The sequence below is a fragment of the Fomitiporia mediterranea genome (assembly GCF_000271605.1).
Source record: "Fomitiporia mediterranea MF3/22 unplaced genomic scaffold FOMMEscaffold_14, whole genome shotgun sequence".
In the NCBI taxonomy this organism is placed as follows: domain Eukaryota; kingdom Fungi; phylum Basidiomycota; class Agaricomycetes; order Hymenochaetales; family Hymenochaetaceae; genus Fomitiporia; species Fomitiporia mediterranea.
In genome coordinates, this window is record NW_006760399.1 from 1,475,562 (window position 1) to 1,498,739 (window position 23,178).

At 35.1% G+C, this 23,178-nt stretch overlaps 3 protein-coding genes across 3 annotated transcripts; 2 read left to right on the forward strand and 1 right to left on the reverse strand.

Annotated features, from left to right (window-relative positions):
* Positions 1–8,225: 8,225 nt before the first annotated feature.
* On the forward strand, positions 8,226–9,148 carry FOMMEDRAFT_128769 (uncharacterized protein). Its single transcript, XM_007270823.1, has 5 exons — positions 8,226–8,277; positions 8,332–8,700; positions 8,756–8,901; positions 8,951–9,050; positions 9,112–9,148. The coding sequence occupies exons 1-4, from the start codon at positions 8,241–8,243 to the stop codon at positions 9,017–9,019; spliced, it is 621 nt and encodes a 206-aa protein (XP_007270885.1). The 5' UTR covers positions 8,226–8,240; the 3' UTR covers positions 9,020–9,050; positions 9,112–9,148.
* A 2,018-nt stretch (positions 9,149–11,166) lies between these two features.
* Positions 11,167–11,552, forward strand: FOMMEDRAFT_32797 (uncharacterized protein; the record flags this gene model as incomplete). Its single annotated transcript, XM_007270632.1, has 2 exons — positions 11,167–11,446; positions 11,506–11,552. Coding segments are annotated over 2 exons (327 nt in total), but the record flags the coding sequence as incomplete, so codon positions are not given.
* Positions 11,553–22,154: 10,602 nt separating this feature from the next.
* On the reverse strand, positions 22,155–23,151 carry FOMMEDRAFT_161284 (uncharacterized protein; the record flags this gene model as incomplete). The annotated part of the gene is made up of 4 exons (XM_007270824.1): positions 22,155–22,454; positions 22,497–22,784; positions 22,841–22,927; positions 22,981–23,151. 4 exons carry the CDS (start codon positions 23,149–23,151, stop codon positions 22,155–22,157), a joined length of 846 nt encoding a protein of 281 aa, XP_007270886.1.
* Positions 23,152–23,178: the final 27 nt, after the last annotated feature.

Here is a 23,178-nt window from a genome sequence, read left to right on the forward strand (position 1 = left end):
GACAGTATTGTTTTCACAATAAATTGTTTGAAATTGTTATTAATATCATATGTGCTTCAGAGACCTGCAGAATCTCATGAGTACTGTGTAAGATTGTAAATCGTGTGTTTTATTTATTAAATTTGTTTGAGTATTACTAGTAATTTCTTTTTACTTCACTGTGAAACTAATGAATCATGCTAGTAAAATGTATATCTGGTGTTACAATGATATCCTTCTTTAATCATTGCTGTCTGTGTTTGTCTACGTTTGTATATGCATTAAGCATTCAGGAATAGCTGATTTATGTCTTCAGATTGAAGCTTTACATTGATTGTATATCAGTAATATCAATAATACTATTTGTTTTTGCCAGATTGCTTCATTCTGAGATTGATGAGGTTTTATGCTAACATATATTTGTTGCATAGATATTATATCTAGCTGCAGGCAGCTCACTATGTGTCTAGGTGCATCATATATGTATTATATCATGAATGTATTGTTCGTTTGTTTGCTTTACATTATTGTTTATATTTATATATTAATGTTGCATTCTGTAATGAATTGTTTCTAATACATCCTGAGTAACTATACAATCTGTTGCATTATTTCTTCAATAGCCAACATAATTATCCATTGTAAATTGTTAGTAACGTACGTTTGTATTATTTGTTATTAACAGTGTTATTGTGAATTGTTGTGATTGTGTGTCATGAATATTTATTAGTATTATGGCTATTGTTCTTTACTTTTTCTTTTTGCAAAGCATAGTGTATTGTAACACAATCTGCATATAAGTGATATATCAGATTATGTTTACTATAATCGTCTCCTAGCATACTTTAGTTAATCTAGTAGTATGTGCAATTGTAGTATTTGTTCAACATTTTATTTGTTAATTGATTAGCTAGGTAAAGTGTTTTATATATTGGTTTTATTTATTTTATTTGAATCATTGTATAGATATACTTATTAGTATCTATCCAATGTATTTCATAATGTTATAATACTGTTCACGCTTGTATTAATTGTACAGTAAGGGCAAATTAATTGTTTGTACAAGAATTGATTTAATAGTTTTATTTGATTATATGTATGTGCTCCATACTTGTTTGTACAGTTATTATCTTTGTATTGTTCAATTGTAGTTGTGAATTATATTGCAATTATATTTGTATTATTGTATGAATATATTATTTATCATTTTATGTATGTTCCAAAGTATTATTTTCGTTATTCATCACTTTTATCCATGAACTATAGTCTGGATTGATGAATTATTTTGTTATATGACGTGATAATTGTCTGTATATTATTTATTTTCGTATTAAACACTGTTAAGTTAATTATATTATCATATTAATATTATTTGCCAAGTATGAGCATTCGTTTCATAGTGGAATTATTATTTATTTAACATTGAAGTTCAATCACATGTTGTGTTAACTTCTGTTATTTAGTTCTGATCAATGTAATTTTGCTTTGCATTGAATGATTTACCTTTGTGATCCATTATATCTGTCTGTAACTTCTATCACTTATTGTATTTTAGGATCAGTAATAAGATTGATGTTTCTGCATCATGAATATTCATTTGTTCATCTACAGTTTCGTGTTGTGAACGTTTGCACATTTGCTGCAAAGAATGCTTTGGGAATATGTGCCATTTCTAAGCTTTATTATTATTAATTTATTAATTATCCGTTTGAATAACTTTTATAAGCATTGAAAATGTTATGTGATGTATAACTTTTATATTCTTTAATAAAGTATTTTGTGTTTGACAGATTCGTCGGATTCATCACAGATTTCACTTAGTGACATAGTCAATATGTCTGTATTAAGAATTCAATGTTCATCATTAGTGTGTATATTATTCAATTACTCCCCTTCAATTTGAGAAGGTTATTCTTTGAGTAATTGACAAGTAGTGTAAGTACATAAGTACATTGTTGATTTCCTTTCATGTATTTGTAATCCAACAAGTAGTGTTAGTACTTTGTTGTTTTACTTTTGTACGTTTGTCAGTATGTGTTATAACAGTATGTTTTAAGTTAACTTGTGATGTTTGACATACATCATTTTGTTTAAACATTACACTGTAACATTGTGCTGTTTGTTTTATAAATTTTAATGTGATGTTTGTAATATGTCTGTAATATTTCAGACATGCTAAGAAATCTCTCTGCATGTTTGCAGTTACAACATTGGTTGCACATCTATTCATATCTCTGATAAGATGTAATAGATATGCTTACGTCTGCTTTTCTTTATATATTATACTGTCTGAGATAATGTGTTAAACGTTTTATTAATTTATTTAATCTTATTATATTATGATTGTTTTTGTTTGTAATCATTATAATAAGTGTGTCTGTTGTAGTTTTTCTGTTGTTTGTTGTACTAGCCATATTGGCATAGTACTTCACTTGTATATAAGCTTTGTAGCTTCAATATAAGTTTATTTATACTTTGTTAAAGTATATCTACATTCTATACAATTAAATATGTTCTGTTACATTGTTGTAGTAATGGTAGAGGTATTATTTGACTGTTTGCCATTATTATACGTTGTTATTATATGTTTACACTATCATAGGTGTAAAGTATTGTTATTTGTTTATTGACTATAATTGTGTACTCGTTCCTGTACCATAGTTACTATAATGTACTTTGTAACTTTATTATTATTATTATTATTATTAATTCGTCCATAGATAGTTGTATGCTTTCATAAACTGTATTAGTGTGTAGATATCAGATGTCTTAGATATCAGATGGATATCTGCTAACTTGTTTATCTCATATCTGACATGTCCAACATATCCAAGACATGTCTTACATTAATTGTTTGGCTGTGATATTACTATATGTGTTATTATTTTATTTATGCTATAATATATGTGTGTTTGTTGACAGTGTCAATCATTTGTACTATTATAATATTAATAGCAGATGAGTAGTGTTTGCTTTCTCAATCCTTCTAACGTTCGTCTGTAGTATGATCAGTTATTTATAATAACATGATCTCTGTAATATTATAGAATATTTTAGTGATTAAATGTTGCAGTAAGTGTTACTCATCATAGTTTCAGCATTGCCTGTATAGATTATGTTATTACTGGGCCAATGATCATAATCACTAAGATGACAATCATATAATGTCTGGGTCGTATGTAGTACAGTAGATTGTGTGTTTGCAGTGTATTGATTCGTGTTTGAGATACTCAGACAGGTGAGTCGAGTTCTGCATTGTAGTATGCTGTGTGTGTGCATGTGATGTGTAGAACTGCATGGAGCATAGACATAGTAGAGTGTAGATAAAGTGTAGGCAGGGAGCTCAAGGCTCATAACCTGTTGAGAGGGGTTATGTGAGAGGCTTAGAGGGATCACACAAAGAGGGGGGATAGTGGACTCAGCTTGCTCTCCTTAGCATCATTGTCTGTTGATTCAGTAGGTATATATAATATGTAGCTATGTCTTGAGTACGTCTGTTGCTTATATGTGTCATTCCATATATGTTAACAAAATGTAAAAGGGTCAGGACAAAGAAAAGAGATTAATGTAACAGTAAGTACTAATGCCCAAAACATAGGAGAGTTGTAGGGTGGTAATGGGTAGTCTTAATCTAATGTTAGTGACAGTGTAGAGGGGACCTGAAGGCTCAGTAAGAAGACTCAGACTACAACTATTCTATACAACAGAAATACAGAATACAAGTATTAGAACATAGTTGGAACTTGTGGAACAGACAGAGTGAGAGAGTGAGACAAGAGTAGAGTATATAGAGTGAGTCTAAGAGTACAGGACTACTTAGAGTAGACAAGATCAAGACTACAGGACTAGTCTGATCTTATACACTTATATATACTAAACTATACAAGAGTACTCAGAGAGTACAAGCTACTAAGAATGATAAGCCACAAAGAATGAAAGAAAGGAAGGTCAAAGATAAAGGTACAAAGAATGAAGGGATAGACAAAGGGTAAGAGACTGTAGAATGAACAAAGAATGAAAGGGTGGTTAAAGGAACAGAATGATAAAGTAAGGAAGGGTAGTAGTAAGAGTCAGTATGTATATAGTCCATAGACAGTACTCCTGAGGGACAGAAGTCCTGAGTTCCAGTATGGAAGGGTGTAGAACCCTTGGAACTGAAGGTACAAGAGTGGAGAACTGTAACACCTGAGATGAGACTTAAACCACTTAGTAGAATAATTGTGTAACAGTTTATACATGTAATCATCAGATTTGACAACTGTATATGGGCCTCTTGGCCCACTTTGTGGTTGAAGTTGATATGCAATTAAAATGAAAATAAGGCCTTCCCAAGCCTCTTCATCAGTTTCAGCATCTAACAGGACAAGTAGACCAAATATTTTCAGAATATGCTGTAACTTGGCTAGATGGTGGTAGCAGGGCATGTTTTTGTTATTCTAACAATTATCTATACCTACACTCATGTCTTAGATCTATGTAAGGCTGTTGGACCAGCTGTTCTCTTAGTTTCATTCTCCAACATGCAAAATACACAAAATACACCTTCTTAAGGTGTGTCTGCTGTTTCTAAGGCACACACAGAGATCCTACTCAAAATGGAAGCAGACCCTAGATCTACCCTCCCTAACATTCCTTCTGCCAAGGTAAATATTCGTCAGATACAAGAATTGAGCAGGAATGTGCTATTGTGCCTCACTGCTGGTTAGAAAGCTTTGCATCTACATTTATGCTAGAGACGTCGAGTGTGTAGAGAAAAGATTTGGATTGTAAAAGCAACACTCACCATCTTTGAAGGCATCCTCGTCTCGTGACAGGTATTAAAATAAACAAGGGGTAAGCTCAAATTTTCAGAAGATTGCATGCACAAATTATCCGTAGGATCAATCAAGAAGCAACATGTGAAGCACAGAAGCGACAGTATATCAGCAACTTTTCCTGACAGTGGCAATCCTTTAATGAGATCGAATAGGAATTGTGCCTATCTTCGATGCACAATGTGCCAATAGTACTTAAGGAGACGTGAATACGTTCACTGAACCTCACTGACTCACTGACTCGTCCACAATGGCACTCTTCCCACGGTCCGATCCTGAACCTCTCCCGCCAGCTGTAGCGCCTTTACTTGTATCCCAAGGGTTTGTCACGCAGTGCTTTCAGGTCTCAATTGCTTCTCTGTTGGTTTATGAAACCAGTGAGTACATTCTATGTGTACACCCTAGCCAGATCTCATTCTGGGACGCATTTCCACGCAGTTATTACAATGGACAAGGAGGTAAGATACGTCTCGTGTTGCGGGCCACGCTATCAACAGAATGCTGAACCTTGCTTGTATAGGTTAGGTATTTCTGGGTACGTATTGCAAGCCTCTACACAATTTTAAGCCAAGATCGTCTCATAAGTCGATAAACCGAAGAAAAATCCATTGAACCTGGTCAATCTCGTTTATTTTGCAGTACGTTTTAAATACACAGCGTCGCCCAACAACTTATGTATATGCATCTCATCAGAATCGATACATTGGGATATATGGAGTTCTTGCGACAATACCCTGTATGCATTAATCCACCACGTCAGTGGAAGTCCATCCAATTTATAATTGCAACTATGTATTACTATTAGTCAATCTGTTCAATGTATCAATGGGACTGTGAGTAATATCCTTCCTCCGGACTCGCCAATTAGAGGCTGATGCGAGGATTTCGATGTTTAATTCAGCTGTGAGTACTTCAGCACATGAGGTTGGACCGAGTGCTTACCGGAAAATAAAAGGCAATTTTTCCGTCTGGTCTCGGAACATGTCCAGTGAGTAATTTTCGCATTTCCTCCGATTCGGTTTTTCTGACAGTGGATATAGACTGGATGACGGGCACCTTGATCAACTGTAAGTAATGAAACGTCTCTGAAACCCTGACTTACCTAACATTTTATAAATAAAGATATTCTTATGATACGGGTGCTTGCTTTCTATTCGGAGGGTAGGTCGAATGATTACCAAAAGAAATAAATTGACCCTTCCTTCTATAGATAAGATTGTACCTATAGTTCTCAAGGCACTACTTGCACTGGAAGCCATGATGAGACTTGGAATAAATATTTCTATAACATTTGTACGGCACGGTACGTGCTATCTATCGCTAGAATTTTTACACGGGCTTACATCAAGTGAAGTCGCTGTGGGCGCACTCGCGAAAAACGCTACTGTCTGTGGCTTTGACAATTTGGTTTCATCGAGATGGGGTGTTCTTGACCAGTGCGTTAACTGCTTTTCCGAAATAAAATAAGCCAGTACTAAGAGCTCTGGCAATTAGGTCTGTTCCTCTAGTATATGGTGTTATTCTAATGTTGTTGGCAATCTACAAGGCTGCCGAGTTTTGGAAGTTGTCGGCTGGTCTCAGAGGGTTCACACTTGTCAGAGTCCTTATCCAGGACCAAGTCTATTATTTCATGCTGTGAGTCTCATTTGTACCCTTACGCTTAGCTCAGTGCATCAGGAGATTAACGTTATTACTAGCGCCATTTTCACTTGTGTCATGAGTCTATTAGAAATAAAAATTGCCAGCAACAACGCCTTCGTAGCGAATATTCTGAATTGGTTGGGTAGCCCTGCGTTTTTGTGTATCCTTGGCAGTCGGATGCTCATCAATTTGAAGGAGGCGGGGGAGGAAGGCAGACATGAAGGGACGAATCATAGAGTAGACTCCCACACTGTGAGCGAGATACAATTTGCTTGACAAGAGAACGTCAATTAGTTCTCGGTCTTTTATAACAAAGTATATAGATCTGAATGATCTCTAAATCAAGTATGATAGCAATAGAATATGTCGCGTCAAATGAGCTTGTTATACTTAGGGCACCAGAGAAATTTAAACACTCATTTCATCCTGTTACTGGCATTGCTCCTTTGCACTGTGATAGAGATGCAGCTAAGGCAAAGATAAGTGTTACAGCCTTATAGGTATTGCCGTGAGCGTACGATGCAACTGAGATCCATGACGATTTCTTATATCTTTTATGCTTAGTACTTAATAATTTAAAAATAAGGGTAAATGAAAAAGAATTGTTTTTTTTCTGTGCCCACCTGTCAAGGTATTATTCTTGGGATAGACACATGTCTCGTTGCAGGTCGCAACAGCTACTTTAGATATGCGTAGGCACAGCAAGGAGGCACGTGTGAAATCATTCCGTGTTTTCTGTGTAGATCAAGTGCCTTTGGGGTATGAATCGGTTCGGACTGACAAAATGGGTGAGTGAGACAATGTAGGAAAGGTCCCGTTATATCTGTATTGGACAGAGGATGGTGATCGGATCACTCAAAGGAGATTCTAGAACACAGATGGCAACGAATATTCCCCCGTTTGGAAACCCGATGCGAAGATACGCGTGCCACGTGTGCACAGCAATTGGAGTTAAGCAGATCTATGACCTCCCAAGGTAAACCTTCTTTCGAAATCAGAACTTGCGCATCAAAAATGCAAATCTAGTATGCAACGAAACGATATCTATGGACTGCGACCTAAAGGCAATTCGTTCACAGAGTCGGCTTCTCCGCTTCCTACTGTCACAGTTCATGTCCCCACCGACATGCTCAACAGGAGCTGAAGGACTGGATTAAAGTCTCTAATTGGGCTGGCTAGGTTATCTCTTGTACTTCGTGAAGGCGACGAGCAAGGATGTCGCTCCCGAGCTTCGAGGAAACAGTGCGTCTTATCCACGACATCCGTCCTCATTCGAAATATTGCACGATTACTGATGTAGAACCCAGTCGGGGATGCTGTTCATTGCCACTTTGTAAGTTGCCACCGTCAAGCGTATATCACATATGGGCACTAACTCGCTGCATAGCTTCACCATGGCGTATGTAGAATGGAATCTTATAGCGCTCGTTCAATGTTTCTGATCCAGAATGCACTAGTTTATGGGGAGCAGGCAGCGTCCAGCTTTATTATTATTTTGACGTGAGTCCCTCATTATTTCTTCAAAATACTTTACTGAATCGAAATTCTTCATGGTCCAGACTTCTATGAATGACCCCCTCAACCTTAAACTATATGTCTTTCTCGTGTGGTTAATCGACACTGTCCATCAATCGCTCCTAATGACGGACTTATACATCACCTTTGTGAAGAAATTTGGGGATTATTTACAGTTTCAGATACATAGCATGTGAGGATACATTTCGCATGCTCGACCATTCTATCTCTTATGGGTTCTTGTGAAGATACAGGCCTGTGGTTACGATTTGCGGTGGATTTGTGGGTATTATGGTGCAGGCCGTGTTCATTGGAAGAATCTGGAAATGTGCGTCTCTTGCAAACGCTACACTTATCATTATTGACAAGACGATTTTTGTAGTAAGCAATCAGAACAAGACCCTGGTAATAGTCATATCGATAGCGTCTGCTGCGCAATTCGTGTTTCACATGGTCTACTCTGGGTTTGGCTTCCACACATCGGACAATTCCGAAACCCTCATCAATATTTCACGCGGCATCAATGCTGCGAGCACCGTCGCGGACTGCTTGATTGGAGGCTCACTCGTTTGGTTCCTGAAGAAATGTCAAGTTGGAATCCAGCGCAGTGACTCAATTGTAAATGCGTTGATCATATTTTTCATGACGACGGGCCTAGCTACTGCAGTCAGCGCAATAGTGACACTTTCGTTAACCCTCGCATACCCTCAGTCACTCTATTCTGTTATCTTCTACCTCAATATCACTCGTCGTGAGCATTTCTTTAGATTTCTCACTTTTTTACGCACAAACTTACTCGTTTCAAGTTTATGTGAACACGCTGTTGGCAATGCTGAATTTCAGGACAAAATTAGGTCCGGCGCTTGCCAATGGGGTTGACCAGGCTGGAGATTGGTCTCAGATGAATCCGTTGCCAACGCAGTCTGTTCAGATTGGCACGGTTTCTTTTCTGGCAAGTCGTGCTAAGCATGATTCGTCGCGTATTCATGACCTTATCCAAGCATCTAGACGAGCCACAATGGAGTGAATACTCATACCATCGACATTGGCGTCGCAACCGAGACAAGTAAGCACGTTCAGGAGAAGAAGAGACATTCTTCCGTGAGTGCCGTCGTATCCCTCTAGTTATGTTCCTCTTTGTTTAATTCTTCCTTGCATCCAGGCTGGTGCTGTGACTATCCAGAGACCCTCGTTCATTGAAATAGGCCCGCATCCTAACTTAGACGACGAGTTACCAAAAGCAATGGTGTAATCCTTCGCACTGTCGTAATTTCCGCTTCCACAGTTGACTTACTTTGTGTCTCGTTGTTGCCTATGTAGAATTGGTTCGTATCTGTGTACACTTTGCTATGTGTCAATGCGCGGCTATATATAATTTATGTTAATTGTGCTTTGGAAATTTTCGAATTCAATGAACGAAGTTCAACGAACTGAATGAAACATCTCTGTTTACCTAACCCAGACCACAACATAGTCAAATAAAGGTGACGCGCTGCGACCTGACGTGGACCTCTAATTGTGATGACAGTCATGACACACTCAACTCGATAATCGCAATTTGGAATGACTTTCCTATTAATGAGTTTTAATCATCTGCGGACCAACGAAATAATTGCTTGATCCCCGCTTCAAGAATCAAAACTTAGGAATATTAGGCAGCTGCTTCCTGCGATATCCGAACTGGGTTGTGAGCAACGTGTGCTAGTAGTGGTTTTCATGAAATTGTGAATGGGTAATTACGAATACTTTATGATAGTGAATTCAGATCTGCACTCACTTAAACATTGTTTATCCCAGAGCCACTTGTAAAACTTCAGGAAGTCACATGGAGTCAATCGTTCACAGAACTATATGAGAGTATTATAGTTCCGTATCGGACCGTGTCAAATTGTATCAACTGTTCTCCAGTCCATGATCGGAGTGCCAAAAGGAGCTATTGTTGAATAGGCATTTTCCCATCAGGCATAGTACTTGAGCGTTGCAATCCATATCGCTGTGACGCGTATAAGTAACTTGAGCTAGGTATAGTTCAGTGTTTTCCTAGACTGGGATCTTCAAAAAAAACTACTTTGCTGATTATTTTTATACAGGACGATTTCTATCTAATTAATCATCCTTCCTAGCGTATTCTGTGCTCTCCATTCCAATAAGGAGAAAGCTATCTCATTCCACTTTGCGTTTAGTTTGGTCAGTGCTTCACTCGACAGGCGTGTACAGCAGCTTCTGATTGTCGAAGAACTCACAATTATCTATATACAAGATACAAATCTAGTATACAATTAGTTAGATGCTTTATCTACACTAATTCCGCGGACTAGAATTTGATCAACTCAAATACCCGGTTCTTCGCCTTCTTGTACTGTTGTCGTTGTGCTCAGAAGCTACTGCAAAGCAAATTTTGCAGTCTACTACCGAGGCCAACAAACAAGAAATGCCGCCCCCGAGCTTCGAGGAAACGGTACGTCCCTATCCGCAAATATTTGTACGTACACTTGAGATTGTGCACGTTTGCTGATGACTCGAGCTTAGTCGGGAATGTTATTCCTCGCTACTTTGTACGTCACTGTCTAACATCTGTCATGAAGATACTAACTTATTCCATAGCTTCACCATGGGGTACGCAATTACCACGCCTTATAAGTCTCGTTCAACGTTTCCGATCCAGAATGTACCAGTCTATGGGGAGCAGGCAGCGTCCAGCTTTATTATTATTTTGATGTGAGTTACCTTTCACTTCTTTATTAGCATTTTAAATCCGACGTCTTTCAAATACTTTCGAAATACAGACCTCTATGAATGACCGCCTCGTCCTTAAACTTTACGTCTTCTTTGTGTGGTTGATCGACACTGCCCACCAATCGCTCCTCATCGCTGATCTATACACCAGCTTTGTGAAGAACTTTGGAGATTACTTGCAATCTCAGATACATAGCAGGTGATTATACGTGTTGCGCCCTTGGAACGCTCTTTTCTTCTCATAATTTCCTGAAAAGATTCAGGCCGGTGATCACAATTTGCGGTGGGTTTGTAGGTATTATGGTACAGGCCGTGTTAATTTGGAGAATCTGGAAGTGTGCGTCCCATACACCTACCACACTATTTACTACGACTGAAATGAGGCAATGCAGTAAGCAATCGCAACAGGGTCCTACTTGTAATCATCTCACTGGCATCTGCTGCGCAATTTGTGCTCCATATGATTTACTCCGGGTTCGGTTTCTACATGTCGGGCAATACCAAAACTCTCGTGAATCTCTCACGCGGCATCAACTCCGCAACCGCAATCACGGACTGCCTTATTGGAGGCTCATTTACTTGGTATCTGCGGAGAAGTTACACGGGAATTCAGCGTAGTGATTCCGTTCTGAACTGGTTAATCTTGTTCTTTATCGGAACGGGCTTGGCTACTGCCGTCAGCGCTATATTGACGCTCTTGTTGACTCTCGCTTATCCCACTTCGCTATACTCTGTTATTTTCTACGTTAATATCACTCGCCGTGAGCATCGGAATTCTATCATTGACATATGAACTGAAATTCAATGACTTTGTTTCCAGTTTACATGAACACACTGCTGGCTATGCTGAACTTCAGGCCAAAGATAGGTGCAGCGTTCAGCGGTGGGTTTGGTCTAAATGAAGTGAGTCCTCGGATGAGCTCGTTTCGAGCTCAGGCTATTCACTTCAACACAGATTCTTTCCTGGCAAGTCATGATCAATATGTTATTGCGTCCTTGTGACCTTATCCAAGTATCTAGGCGAGTCATCTTGGAGTGAGTCCTCGTGCCAATGACATAGGCGCTGCAACCAAAGCATTCGATGACAATTTGAAGGGGCTATCTTTCGTTCTTTCGTGAGCGTTGTCTTCTTTTAGTGATTCTATCCCTCCCTTATAGAGTGCTCCTTGTATACAGGACCAAGCTGCGACTGATAAGAACTCTTCGTTCGTGGATATGAGCTCCATGCTTGACGTAGATGAGCTATCAAAAGTAGTAATGTAATTGTGTGGGAATTCGTCGGCCCTATTTGCATACTTATTTTGCTGTGAGCCCAATTAACAGACTTGTTGTGTACATGTAACTGTCTTAGATTTGTCCACAAATTTATTTCTAAGTTGTGATTAACAGTAAGTGAGTAGTTGTTTTAGGTTATAGACCTGTTGCAAATATAGTTTATACTGTGCAATTGTTGCAACTTTAAACTGTACAAAGTGAGATACAGTAGTGTCTCAATCCTAATCAGCTGAGGTTACAGTATCAAACTCCATTGTCATTTATTAATGTTATTTCCAATTTGTGCTCTTTTGAATATTATATTTGTTAATCATTGAATTGGTTTAAAAATGATAACATTACCTTCAACTGGCCTGCCTGTATCAAAGTCCATGCTACTTATTGGTTTGATTCTGTAGCTTGTTCCTTCATTGACACCCATCTCTCCGGCTTCTTTGAGGTTGAACAACATTCAGCTGCTGAGGACACACAGAAATGATGGATTTCTAAGAGCTATGAGGAGATTTGATAAAAAAAAGTCTGCAACCTCTACTCTGTAATTCAACACATTTAATATACAGTATGAGACAACACTAAATGAGTATGTTAGCTCTGTACAATTAAGCAATTTGCCAAACAGACAGTGTAAAGTATATGATTTGATCCTGAATAAGAACTTTCACAAGAGCAAATCCCTTGAAGCCTGCTGACATTTGCCAGAATTCTGCAGCCTTGTAAATTGCCAGGATTATAAGTATAATGTTATACACTATAGGAATAGTCCTATCAAAGTATTAGCAATAGGCTTTGTAACCTTGAATAATATACTAATCAACTATTCCCTATTGCCAGGGTGGCACACCATCTGTTGTACAGACAGTAATACTATTTGGAAGAGTAGCAACTCTATCTAATATGACATGAGCTTCTCCAAACCATATATAAAAAGAATAATTCACCTTTCTGTACTACACTAAGGTAGATAAACAATATTGTTTTCAAACATGCTTCAAATACAAGAAGAGCCCTCAAAATTCCTACAAGCCTCTTGTCTTCAAATAGCATGAGTATAATATTATTAATTTTCTTCTCTTACATACCTTAAGAGTAGAGTGTAAGGACTCAAATCATTAGAATATCTTCAGATGCTAGTCAATTACTAAAGTCAGAGAAATGTAAAACAGAACTGACAATTGATTAAGATAATTGTAAGCTAGTCTTTCCCATCTGTTAATAAATATTAGCTTGAAGAAATCATTTTTGTCTTACAGGAAAGGTATGAAGTCCAGTCAGCAAATTTGCCTGTAGATAATCTATGTATGCTACAATAGGTAGAAGTACTTCCATACTCACATCTAATTAAGCTATTCATTTATGTGTGTCATGTTACAGAATGAAGGAAAGACATACAGGTTGAGGTTCACTCTGTATATTGATTCTTAGAAGAAACTTGTAAAAGTACTTCAGAGTGTCAGTATAATTTGACATACAAAAGAGTACAGAGACAGCCCCTATTATCCTAACATATCAGTTCTTATAATAATTATTCTATCAATCCAATTGATTAGAGTTTGTTAAACTGCTCACCAGAAAGTACACAACATTGACAGATTTTATAGGAGTCCTCTTCAAAGCATGTTATAAACATTGTTAATATTAGAAAAGAAGAGGATTATAAAGCAAACCCAGAAATAATTGGTCTGAAGTCAAGTGTTCATATTTGTAACAAATCAAGGACTGTAGGGTTTACCTTATTGTCTACAGTAATGACTTCAAACATGGTCAGAAGTCAGTAATTCATAATAGGGAGAAATGGTACACTTACTTGTATTATACACTAAGACAGTCACAGTTACTACATAAAAGCACTGAGACATAGTCATTAAAGAAACCTATTCTAGAGCTTTACTAGGCTTAATAGGTTCAATAGTAGAGCAAGTGGACATAGTCATGTTGGAAGCAGTTTAGGGTAGTATGTTAGACCCTTTATATAGTGTAAAGTACAGTTGGGTACAAATATGAGATGATTGGAGACCAACCATTATAGATGGGTATCTACTAGTAATGTTCAGTTATCTTTGTAGGTTCACACTAGTATCTATCCAATCTAATACAAGGTGCCTGGTTAATAATCAAAATTTTCCTTATAGTCAATAGTTATAACAGAGTCTCAAATAAAGAAAGTTAAACTAATAGAGCTATATTTGTAGACTACAACTTTACTATAGAACATTGTTAGAATCAAAGTACAGATGTAATACATCCAACCATACTGTGTATAATGTAGAGATAATACTAGTGCTTTATTTTAAAACACTCTATATACTGTACAATAGCTCTTCTTAATAATTTAGCCAATAAGAGTAGGTATTAAAGATACAAAGAGAGATAAATTTGTATATATAATTGAGAAAGAGTCATACTAGATTCCCTACACATGTTAGGTGATTCATCAGAAATGCATTTGTAATGACTACTCTGAACTATAATACATAACAACACTTAGTAAGTGTGTCAGCTTTACAACATAAAGTAAGTTGATCAACTCATAGTAAAAAGCAAATGATCCAGTTATAAATAAGGGCTTTCACAAGTGCAAATCCTTTGAAACTAGTCAACATTTTCTAGAATTCTGCTACTTTGTAGATTACTATATATTGTACATATTAGCCTATATACTATTAGGACAATCCTATTTAATTATTAATAAAAACAATCTTTATACACTTGAATAACATACTAATCAATCATTCCTAATTTCTAAGAAGGAGTTGTATCTGTCTCACAAATAATAATATTATTTAGAAATGCTCTGACTACAACTAATCTAAAGTGAGCTTCTATAATCTTTTGTATATTTTTTTTGGAAAAGTAACTGACTTTTTACTATTAAAACAAAATATATTATTAAGAACATTTTAAACATATTTCAGATATAAGAAACATTTTTAAGAATATTAATAGCTTATTAATAACTATTATAAGTACAATATTTATGTTTCACTTTTTTACATACTTTAAGCATAGAGTGTAAAGGCTCTAACTATTAGAGTATTTACAAAACTAGTCAACCTGTCAAGCTTGTATTAATAAGTAAGTCACTAATATTTGTTTATAATAATTATAATTCAATATTTTATATTTATAAGTATAATTACTTTACTAGAAAAAAATAAAAGTCTAGAAGTCAAATTTGCTTGTAAAAGTTTAATAAACACTACTATAAATAAATGTGTATTATTTATACAATTAATCAGACTATGCATTTTTTATATACATTAAGTAATAGAAAGATATACATATTAAGATTTACTTTGTAAGATCTGTCTTAAAATGTTTGTAAAATTTTGATTAATACTTTAATTTGACAAATTGATCTACAAAACAGATTTGAGATAGCTTCTATTATTCTAATATATTTGTTCTTAAAGTAATTAAGTGAGAATAAAACTGATTTCAGATCAATAAGTTACTCACTAAGAAATAAATAAAGTTGACAAACTTTATAAGAGTCTTCTTCTATATATACTAAGGATCTTGATTAATATAATATATTTAAAATAATAATACACACACAGAAATATTTGATTTACAGTAGATTCAAACTTTTAGTATATGTATCTGAATATAAACTACAGAATCTACCTTGTAATTTATTGTATAGCTCTATTTTTAAAGTTTACTTGGAAGTACAGAGAAGAAATATTTCCTTAACAAATTCTAGAACTTTACTAAGACTTTACTAGGATTAATAGGTTTAACAGTAGAGAAAACTAATATATTTATACTATTTACAGTTTATTAAGTAAAGTAGGTGTTACAAGTACAAGAGTAAGAAGTGTAAAGGGATACATGTTTAAAGTAAGGAATGTAGTCTTATTGTTAGTGTGTTGAGGTTGTGATGTTTCCTAATTGATAGGAAATATTCTTCTGTAGGTTTGTGCACTGCTCACAAGGATACTAAGAGTAAGTCACACTAGTAGGGGTTCAGTAGACTCTGCTCATAGTGTGTAGGTGTCAATACGAGTCAACTGTGCATAAGTTCTTAATGAGCTTCATTGTCCTTAGATTGAAGTAATATATATGCTATCTAATATTGTATGTCTCAGATGTATGTCTCAGAAGACATGTCTCAGCAATAGCATATATTTGCAAGACGTTTGTGTGATTTGAGACATATGACACATTTATCCGAAATAAATGTTAACACTCCCCTTCAAACTTATACTAGTTGATCAGACTAATATAATGTTTGATATGTGTTCGTCTGTTGTTTTTACTAATATCATTTACATTTGCAATGTAAATGTTTCGTTTGCTTTGTATATTAAGTCCACTGTAAGTGTTGTGTTCGTCCAATGTATTATTATAATGTTCAATGTAATAAATCAATTGTTAATTCAATTATGATTGCCAAGAGAGCTGTAGGATCTCTTTAGCATTCGTTCGTTTGTAGTTTTAATATTATTAATGTTATAGTCGTCACTATAATGTTTTATCATTCGTATGATAGTAGTTTTCTTGTTCACAATTTAATATGATATGTTATAACTTTGTTTCGTTTGTTTTTCATGTCATATTGTTTGTTTTGTGTCATAGTATGTTTATTTCTTCATACTGCACTGTTCTGTAGTTGTTCCATTATTTGTTTCGTTTGTATTTGTATTATTATACATGTAGTTTGTTTTATATTCTTACACTCATTGTGTAATTAGAATTGTACTTTGTTTGTATTGTTTCGTTTGTATAGTTAATACTATATTTAATAACAATGTGTGTGTTATTAATTTGTTCACATTAATTTGTATTCTTGTGCATTTGAATTGTGTTACTAGTAGTTTTTCCACTTTTACTTTCACAATGAATCTGTTGAATCATGCTTGTAAAATGTGCTGTCAATGTTATTATAATGTCCTCTATTCATCATGTATCATCATTGTTTGTTTTGTTTTGTATTCATACCTTTTAAGCATTTAATAATAGTTCTATGCCTTTATATTGAAGCATTGTATTGTTTGCAATTCGTAATATCATTTATGATATGTCAGATTGCTTCATATCAAGGTCGATTAAGGTTTTATTCATTGTAATTTGTTTTATTTTATCATCTGACTGTTTGTAAGTCTGTTTAGGCACATTATTTATGTTTTAAACATATGGTACGTTTGTATTGTTTTACTGTTTTGCAATAGATATATTTGATATTGTTATATGTGTGTATTGTATTTGTTATTGTTTAATGTGTCCTTCAACTTTTACAAACTATAATGTTATTTGTATGTTTGTATTGTTTTATTGTTGTGATAATGTTTTTATTATCATTGTATAGTGTTATTTGATTAATATATATTGCTTTACACAATTATAATACGTGTTTGTTGTTTTTATTTTGTAGATAGATGAAATAGTGTATTTTGCAGTTCTATTTTTCATTGTATATTGTAATATTCGTTTGTTTATTGTTTATTTTGTATCAAATTCTGTTTGATATTGTTTTAATTATTATATTCACTTTATTCACTGAATATATGTATACATTCGTTATAAGATATGAATTTATTTCATTAATTTTGAGTGTATTGCTCATTTTGTTCATTATGATCAACATTATCTTGTTTGCTTTGAAAGGATTAATGTTTTGATTGCTGTTACATCTGTTACTTCTTTTAATTTTAGTGAGTGCTTCACACGTCTAGTGTAGATTGCTTTGGGAATATGTGCCATTTCTTAGCTTGTCTGGATTATTTCCCAGTTATATGTCTGAATATTATTTTGTTTACTTAGTTATTCGTTCACTATTATGTCCTACATGTTAGGGAATAAGTGTTGGAAGTTTTGTGTGATACATAATTGTTATTTTCAATGTAACATACATTCTGTTGCAGAAGACATAGTTCTGTTCTATAATTCCATATAGTTCAATATGTACTGGAGATGCTTTTCCACTCAACATTGTTGTATGTAGTGTACTTCTCTGTGTTTAAGTATATAATCCATAATATATTCTTTTGTAATTTGTTCAATAGTGTTATGTATAGTGTAACCATCAAAGTTTTTAGAGAAAATGTCTCTTACATAAGTATATTATTGTCAGATTCATTGGATTTGCTTGTCAGATTCAACAGATTTGCTTTGAATTCATTGCAATAACTTTATAATTGTGTTTTGTAGGATGTGCAACATTAAATAGTGATGTAGTCAATATTTCTGCATCATTTAATTGTTCACTATGTTTCAATCGTTTGTTCGTTATGTTTTATGTTTTGTGAATATATGCTGTTATTACTCCCCTTCAATTTAAGAAGGTTTGCTTTGAGTAATTGGCTTTTGTGTATAATCAATTTGTTTGTACGTTTTCATCATTCTATTATTTGTTTAAGCATTGTATGTGAATGTGTGAATGTGTTTTGTTGAATAATTTCAATGTTATTCGTTATCTTCATCTGATTTAGTTATTAATTCTTTTTTTTGGCATTATACTGATTGTTATTCAAGTTTATACTCAAATAGATTGCATGTATGCTCATGTATTTTGTTTGATTGTTATGTGTATGTCTGAATAGTTTGTTATTTGGATAAATATAATCCATTGTATTGTTTAGCAATGTTAAGTTTGCATATTTTGTTTGTTATATTTGCATACATTGAGTAGTGCATTATTTTGTTTTGCTCAGTATCATTTGTCTTCTGTTTGATGACAAAAGTATTTGAGCTATTGTGTCTTGTTTCCATTCTGTTTATTAATTTAATTCTTTTTGTGATGGGCACAAGCTTCAAGCAAGGCCATTAATGAAGCATACACTATTATGACATTGTTTGGACTTTGAATAGTTAATGATATTTGTTATTTATTGATCATAGATATATTCTTTTGTGAATAAATATCTTTCTGCTGTTTGCAGTAATCAATTAAATCTGTCACACATTGTGTTTAATCATTAGTGAAGTGTCTGATTGAGTTCTGAACTTATGTTTGTTTCTTTTGGATTTTGTTCCAACGTTTGTTTGTCTTTTGTGTACTTGGCAGCAGTGTTCTTTCTGTCACTTGGCCCTTCAGACTATCCAATGTTAGGCTCTAATGTTTTCAAGGCATTAGTTATTTTGTTTTGTGTCTGTATTATTGTATTTTGTTAAGTTTTTAAGTGATGTTTAATTGTTTATAACATTTTGTATGTTAATAATATTTTTGATGCGTCTGAAATATGTTTATATTGTTTAAACTGTTTGTATTAATTGTATTGACTTAATACTTTGTTATCATGTATGTCATATTGATACATTATATTGCTACAATGTATTTGTAACTATTGTTTGTTTGATTTTTGCATTGTAATAGTAATTGTGCAAGGTATAAGATATGTATTCGTCTGTATAGTTTATAATGTCAATATTATACATATATGCATCATTATATTGTTTCTTCATTTGTAACGTTATGGTTTAATTTAATTCTATACTTTGTATAAGTATATATGTTTGTTATTATATGTTTAGAATGTTCACAACATTGTTTCGTGTGTTTTATTAATTGTTTTTATTGTTATTATGTGTTTGTTCAATTGCATTTGCATATAACTTTGCATTATTTAATAAATAATAGTTTTATACGTTTGATTGCATTATTATTACTTTGTACATTTGTATATTCGTATATCTATACAATATATTTGTATATGGTAAATATATGTTATTTATTGTGACTGTGTGTTTGTGATAGTATAAATCGTTTTTATATTTGAGTTATTATGCTTTAGTCACATTTATACTCTTGTTTTCATATTATTTGTTTGTCTAATCATTATTAGTTTGATTGTATGTTTGCAATAGTATTTCTTTATATTATTATTATGCTTTGCTAGCATTATTCTTTCGTTTATAGTATTAATCATTTGTATTATTAATATAATATCAAATGTTTGTTTGTTATGTGAGATGTTATTATTATAACATATCTTTGTAGTGTAAGATAAAGTAATTCAGTGTTTGGATATAGTATCACTGGGTATTCATTGCTTTTAAAGCAACTAATCTGTCCAAAGTTATTTTAATAAATCAATACACGTTTGGGATGCTCAGACAGGTGTGTCTAGGTCCTTGTAGATAATACGTTCCTTCTACAAGTATCATAGTATGTCTTGTTGTATAGAGAGATTGTAGTCTTCAGGACAAGACAATTCACATTTGGTATGCTCAGATGGGAGTGCCAAAGGTTTGTAGATGAGTAGAATAGATTGTACATGTAGAATCAAGTGGATTCAGTGTTAAATGGAGTAGTTTGATGATACTTATTGAGTATAATATGATTGAGTGTATCAAATCATTTGTACTATAGTGTATAGTACACCAAAGCGTTTGAGATGATGATTGTGGTGCATATAGTCATACATATAACTACTGAGGGGGAAATCATAATTGTGGAGATGATGATTTCAAAGCGTTGCGTTTGTAGAGGGTAAGGTAAAAGCATAGTAACAATGTAGATATGAGCAGGGAGTGCAAGGCTCATAACCTGTTAGCATGTTTAGGTTGCAATGTTTCCTAATTGATAGGAAATATTCTTCCATAGGTTTGCACACTGCTCACAAGGATACTAAGAGTAAGTCACACTAGTAGGGGTTCAGTGGACTCTGCTCATAGTGTGTAGGTGTCAATACGAGTCAACTGTGCATAAGTTCTTAATGAGCTTCATTGTCCTTAGATTGAAGTAATATATATGCTATCTAATATTGTATGTCTTGGATGTATGTCTTGGAAGACATGTCTCAGCAATAGTGTATATTTGCAAGACGTTTGTGTGATTTGAGACATATGACACATTTATCCGAAATAAATGTTAACACTTATATTATCTCTAGTTGTAGTCAATCATTACATAAATTTCTATGCCAGAAATGATCAGGTGTATTGTCTAATGTGTTTGATACAGTAATACTTATTTATCCCAACTCAAACTATGTATTAACCAAACATAAGTTTATTGTTCAGTTAATCTTTACAGTAAGACACAAATTAGAGAGACTTAAGAGCTGATAGAGCCAGACATATAATTTACAATATTCTTAAAGGCTGTATTGAAATCAAACCTTATGAACTTATATCAGAATCTGTTGCCTTTCAGATAGATATGAATCAAGTAGTACAGAGTTACTATCAGATGTACAAGGTGTGTAGAGAATATACATTGTACAATCTGTCTTTAAATCTATCTGATCCAAGAAGAGTGATTATGAAGATTAATGATACTGAGGAACAGAAGTATACTGGACAGCTCTATGACTGTGCTTGTTTCTAGGATTTTTGTGAGTTTATTAAAGCTCTTGTTTTCAAGCAGACAGAAACAAGAGCTATCTTTCAGATGGGGAGGTAATGTATATGTATCAATGAAACAGTTCTTATTAATCTTAGTAAGATCAGGTATCCATCTAGCAAAGTTGATGAAAATTTGCATGTTGGTCACAACAGAAGGGTATAGAAACCAAAGGTTGTTTGCAGTGGGTAATGTTTGATGAAGGAAGTTTTACAGTGGAGCAGAATGCATCAGAGGAGAAATGGTAATTCTGGGTAATCTTGATATCAGTAGTGGAGAACAGTAAAGAACACTGTATATAGTTAGGATAACTATAAGGAATGATTTATATAACTACAGACTCAGTTGGCTAGCAATAAGTAGCAGAAAGATGCAAGCGCTATACGTTAGCAATCGATAACAGAACCTTCCTAACCTTGACTCAGGCAAAAACTAAGGCACACAAAGCAGTTTGGCTTCAGATCGTCGTCCATATCCCTTAACGACATCTCAATATCATTCTTTTATGAAAACGCAAGTCAACCCTGCGCAAGGTATGTACAATGCACAGATAAAAGTACAGGCGAATGCGAGAAAACAACAAAAAAACCAAGGATAAAACCAAACACGACAACAACGGGCAAAGGGGAAACAATGGTATACACCCGTTATTACGAAGAAAGGTCTGCCATGAAACAGAGACAATGCAAAAACAAAGAAAAGAAAACAATAAATAAGTACAAGTAAATGTCCAAACAGAGGAAGAAAAGGTATTCATTGCCCAACTGGCCGACAAATGACAAAGGCGCGAGAATCCCATTGACGCGAGGGTACAAAGATGCAGGGAACCGAGAAGACGATGGCGGGTATAAGATAGAATGCCATTCGCCTTCCCTAGGAGTACTTTCTTTTCGTATTTCTATCTTCGCTCAATGGCGAACTCTCGACAAGTACGCACGAGTCCAGTCATCAACATTCACCGTGCCGTGACGAACCAGCATCTTCCCAGGATAAGGTAGGTGGTACTGCGGATAGACGTCATCAAGGTACCTGATGCGTTCACGCCGGAGAGGTCTAGCGCCTCTCGCACGTTGTTCCGGTGTAGGACCAATCTGTGAAAGATCGATCTGTGAGAAGTCGATGTTGTACAGCGCCTCAAGCCTGAGCATGTCTGGTGGAAGCGTCTGAGGTGCTTCTGACGGTGAATGAGATTTAATCTTTCCCCGATTCTGTCAGTTGCAGGTCGGTGGTGAGCCGTTAGATACACATACCTCATTCGGAGACGAGACTTGAGTCGAATGGTTAATAATGGACGGAACAGAGGATGTATACTCTGAGGCATCGGTTCTCGTCTCGGTGTTGGGCGTAGTAGCGGGGAGTGAAGGCACAGAAGGAACGATATGCGGTTCCGACTTTGACGAATCGAGACCTAGCTCGGTGTGGATTGGGCCAGCGACAACGGCGCTTGGACTTTCAGGAGATTCCGCTGGCTCATTCGATGCGGACGTGAAGTTGCTGTAGCTCAAGAGTCGTATCAACTGTCGAAAGACCATCGTGGTCTGCAAGAGTATGTCGTTAGCAGGCGAGGTGGAATGTGGCTTAAAAAGACACGTACGATGTATGCAAGTATGAGGCTTAAGGCGGTTAATAGATACATGCGCTTTGTCGATGAGTTTGATACGTGGTATGTTGGATATGAGTGCTAGATTGTGCAGGCGGTCGAGCTGGGGAGCTACAAGATCGTGCGCAGAGTACTGCTGGTGATGGTGCGAGTCCAAGATAGAGAGGGCTCAGACAAGCGGGAGGGCGCGACTTTAAAGGGAAATACATGACGGTGGCCGGAAGGATAGTCGGTCGGTGGCTCGGTGGCTTCATATCGCGATCGCGTGCTTCCATTATCCATTCCATTGCACGCACATGGGGCATTTCACAATTTCTTGCCTTAAGAAATAA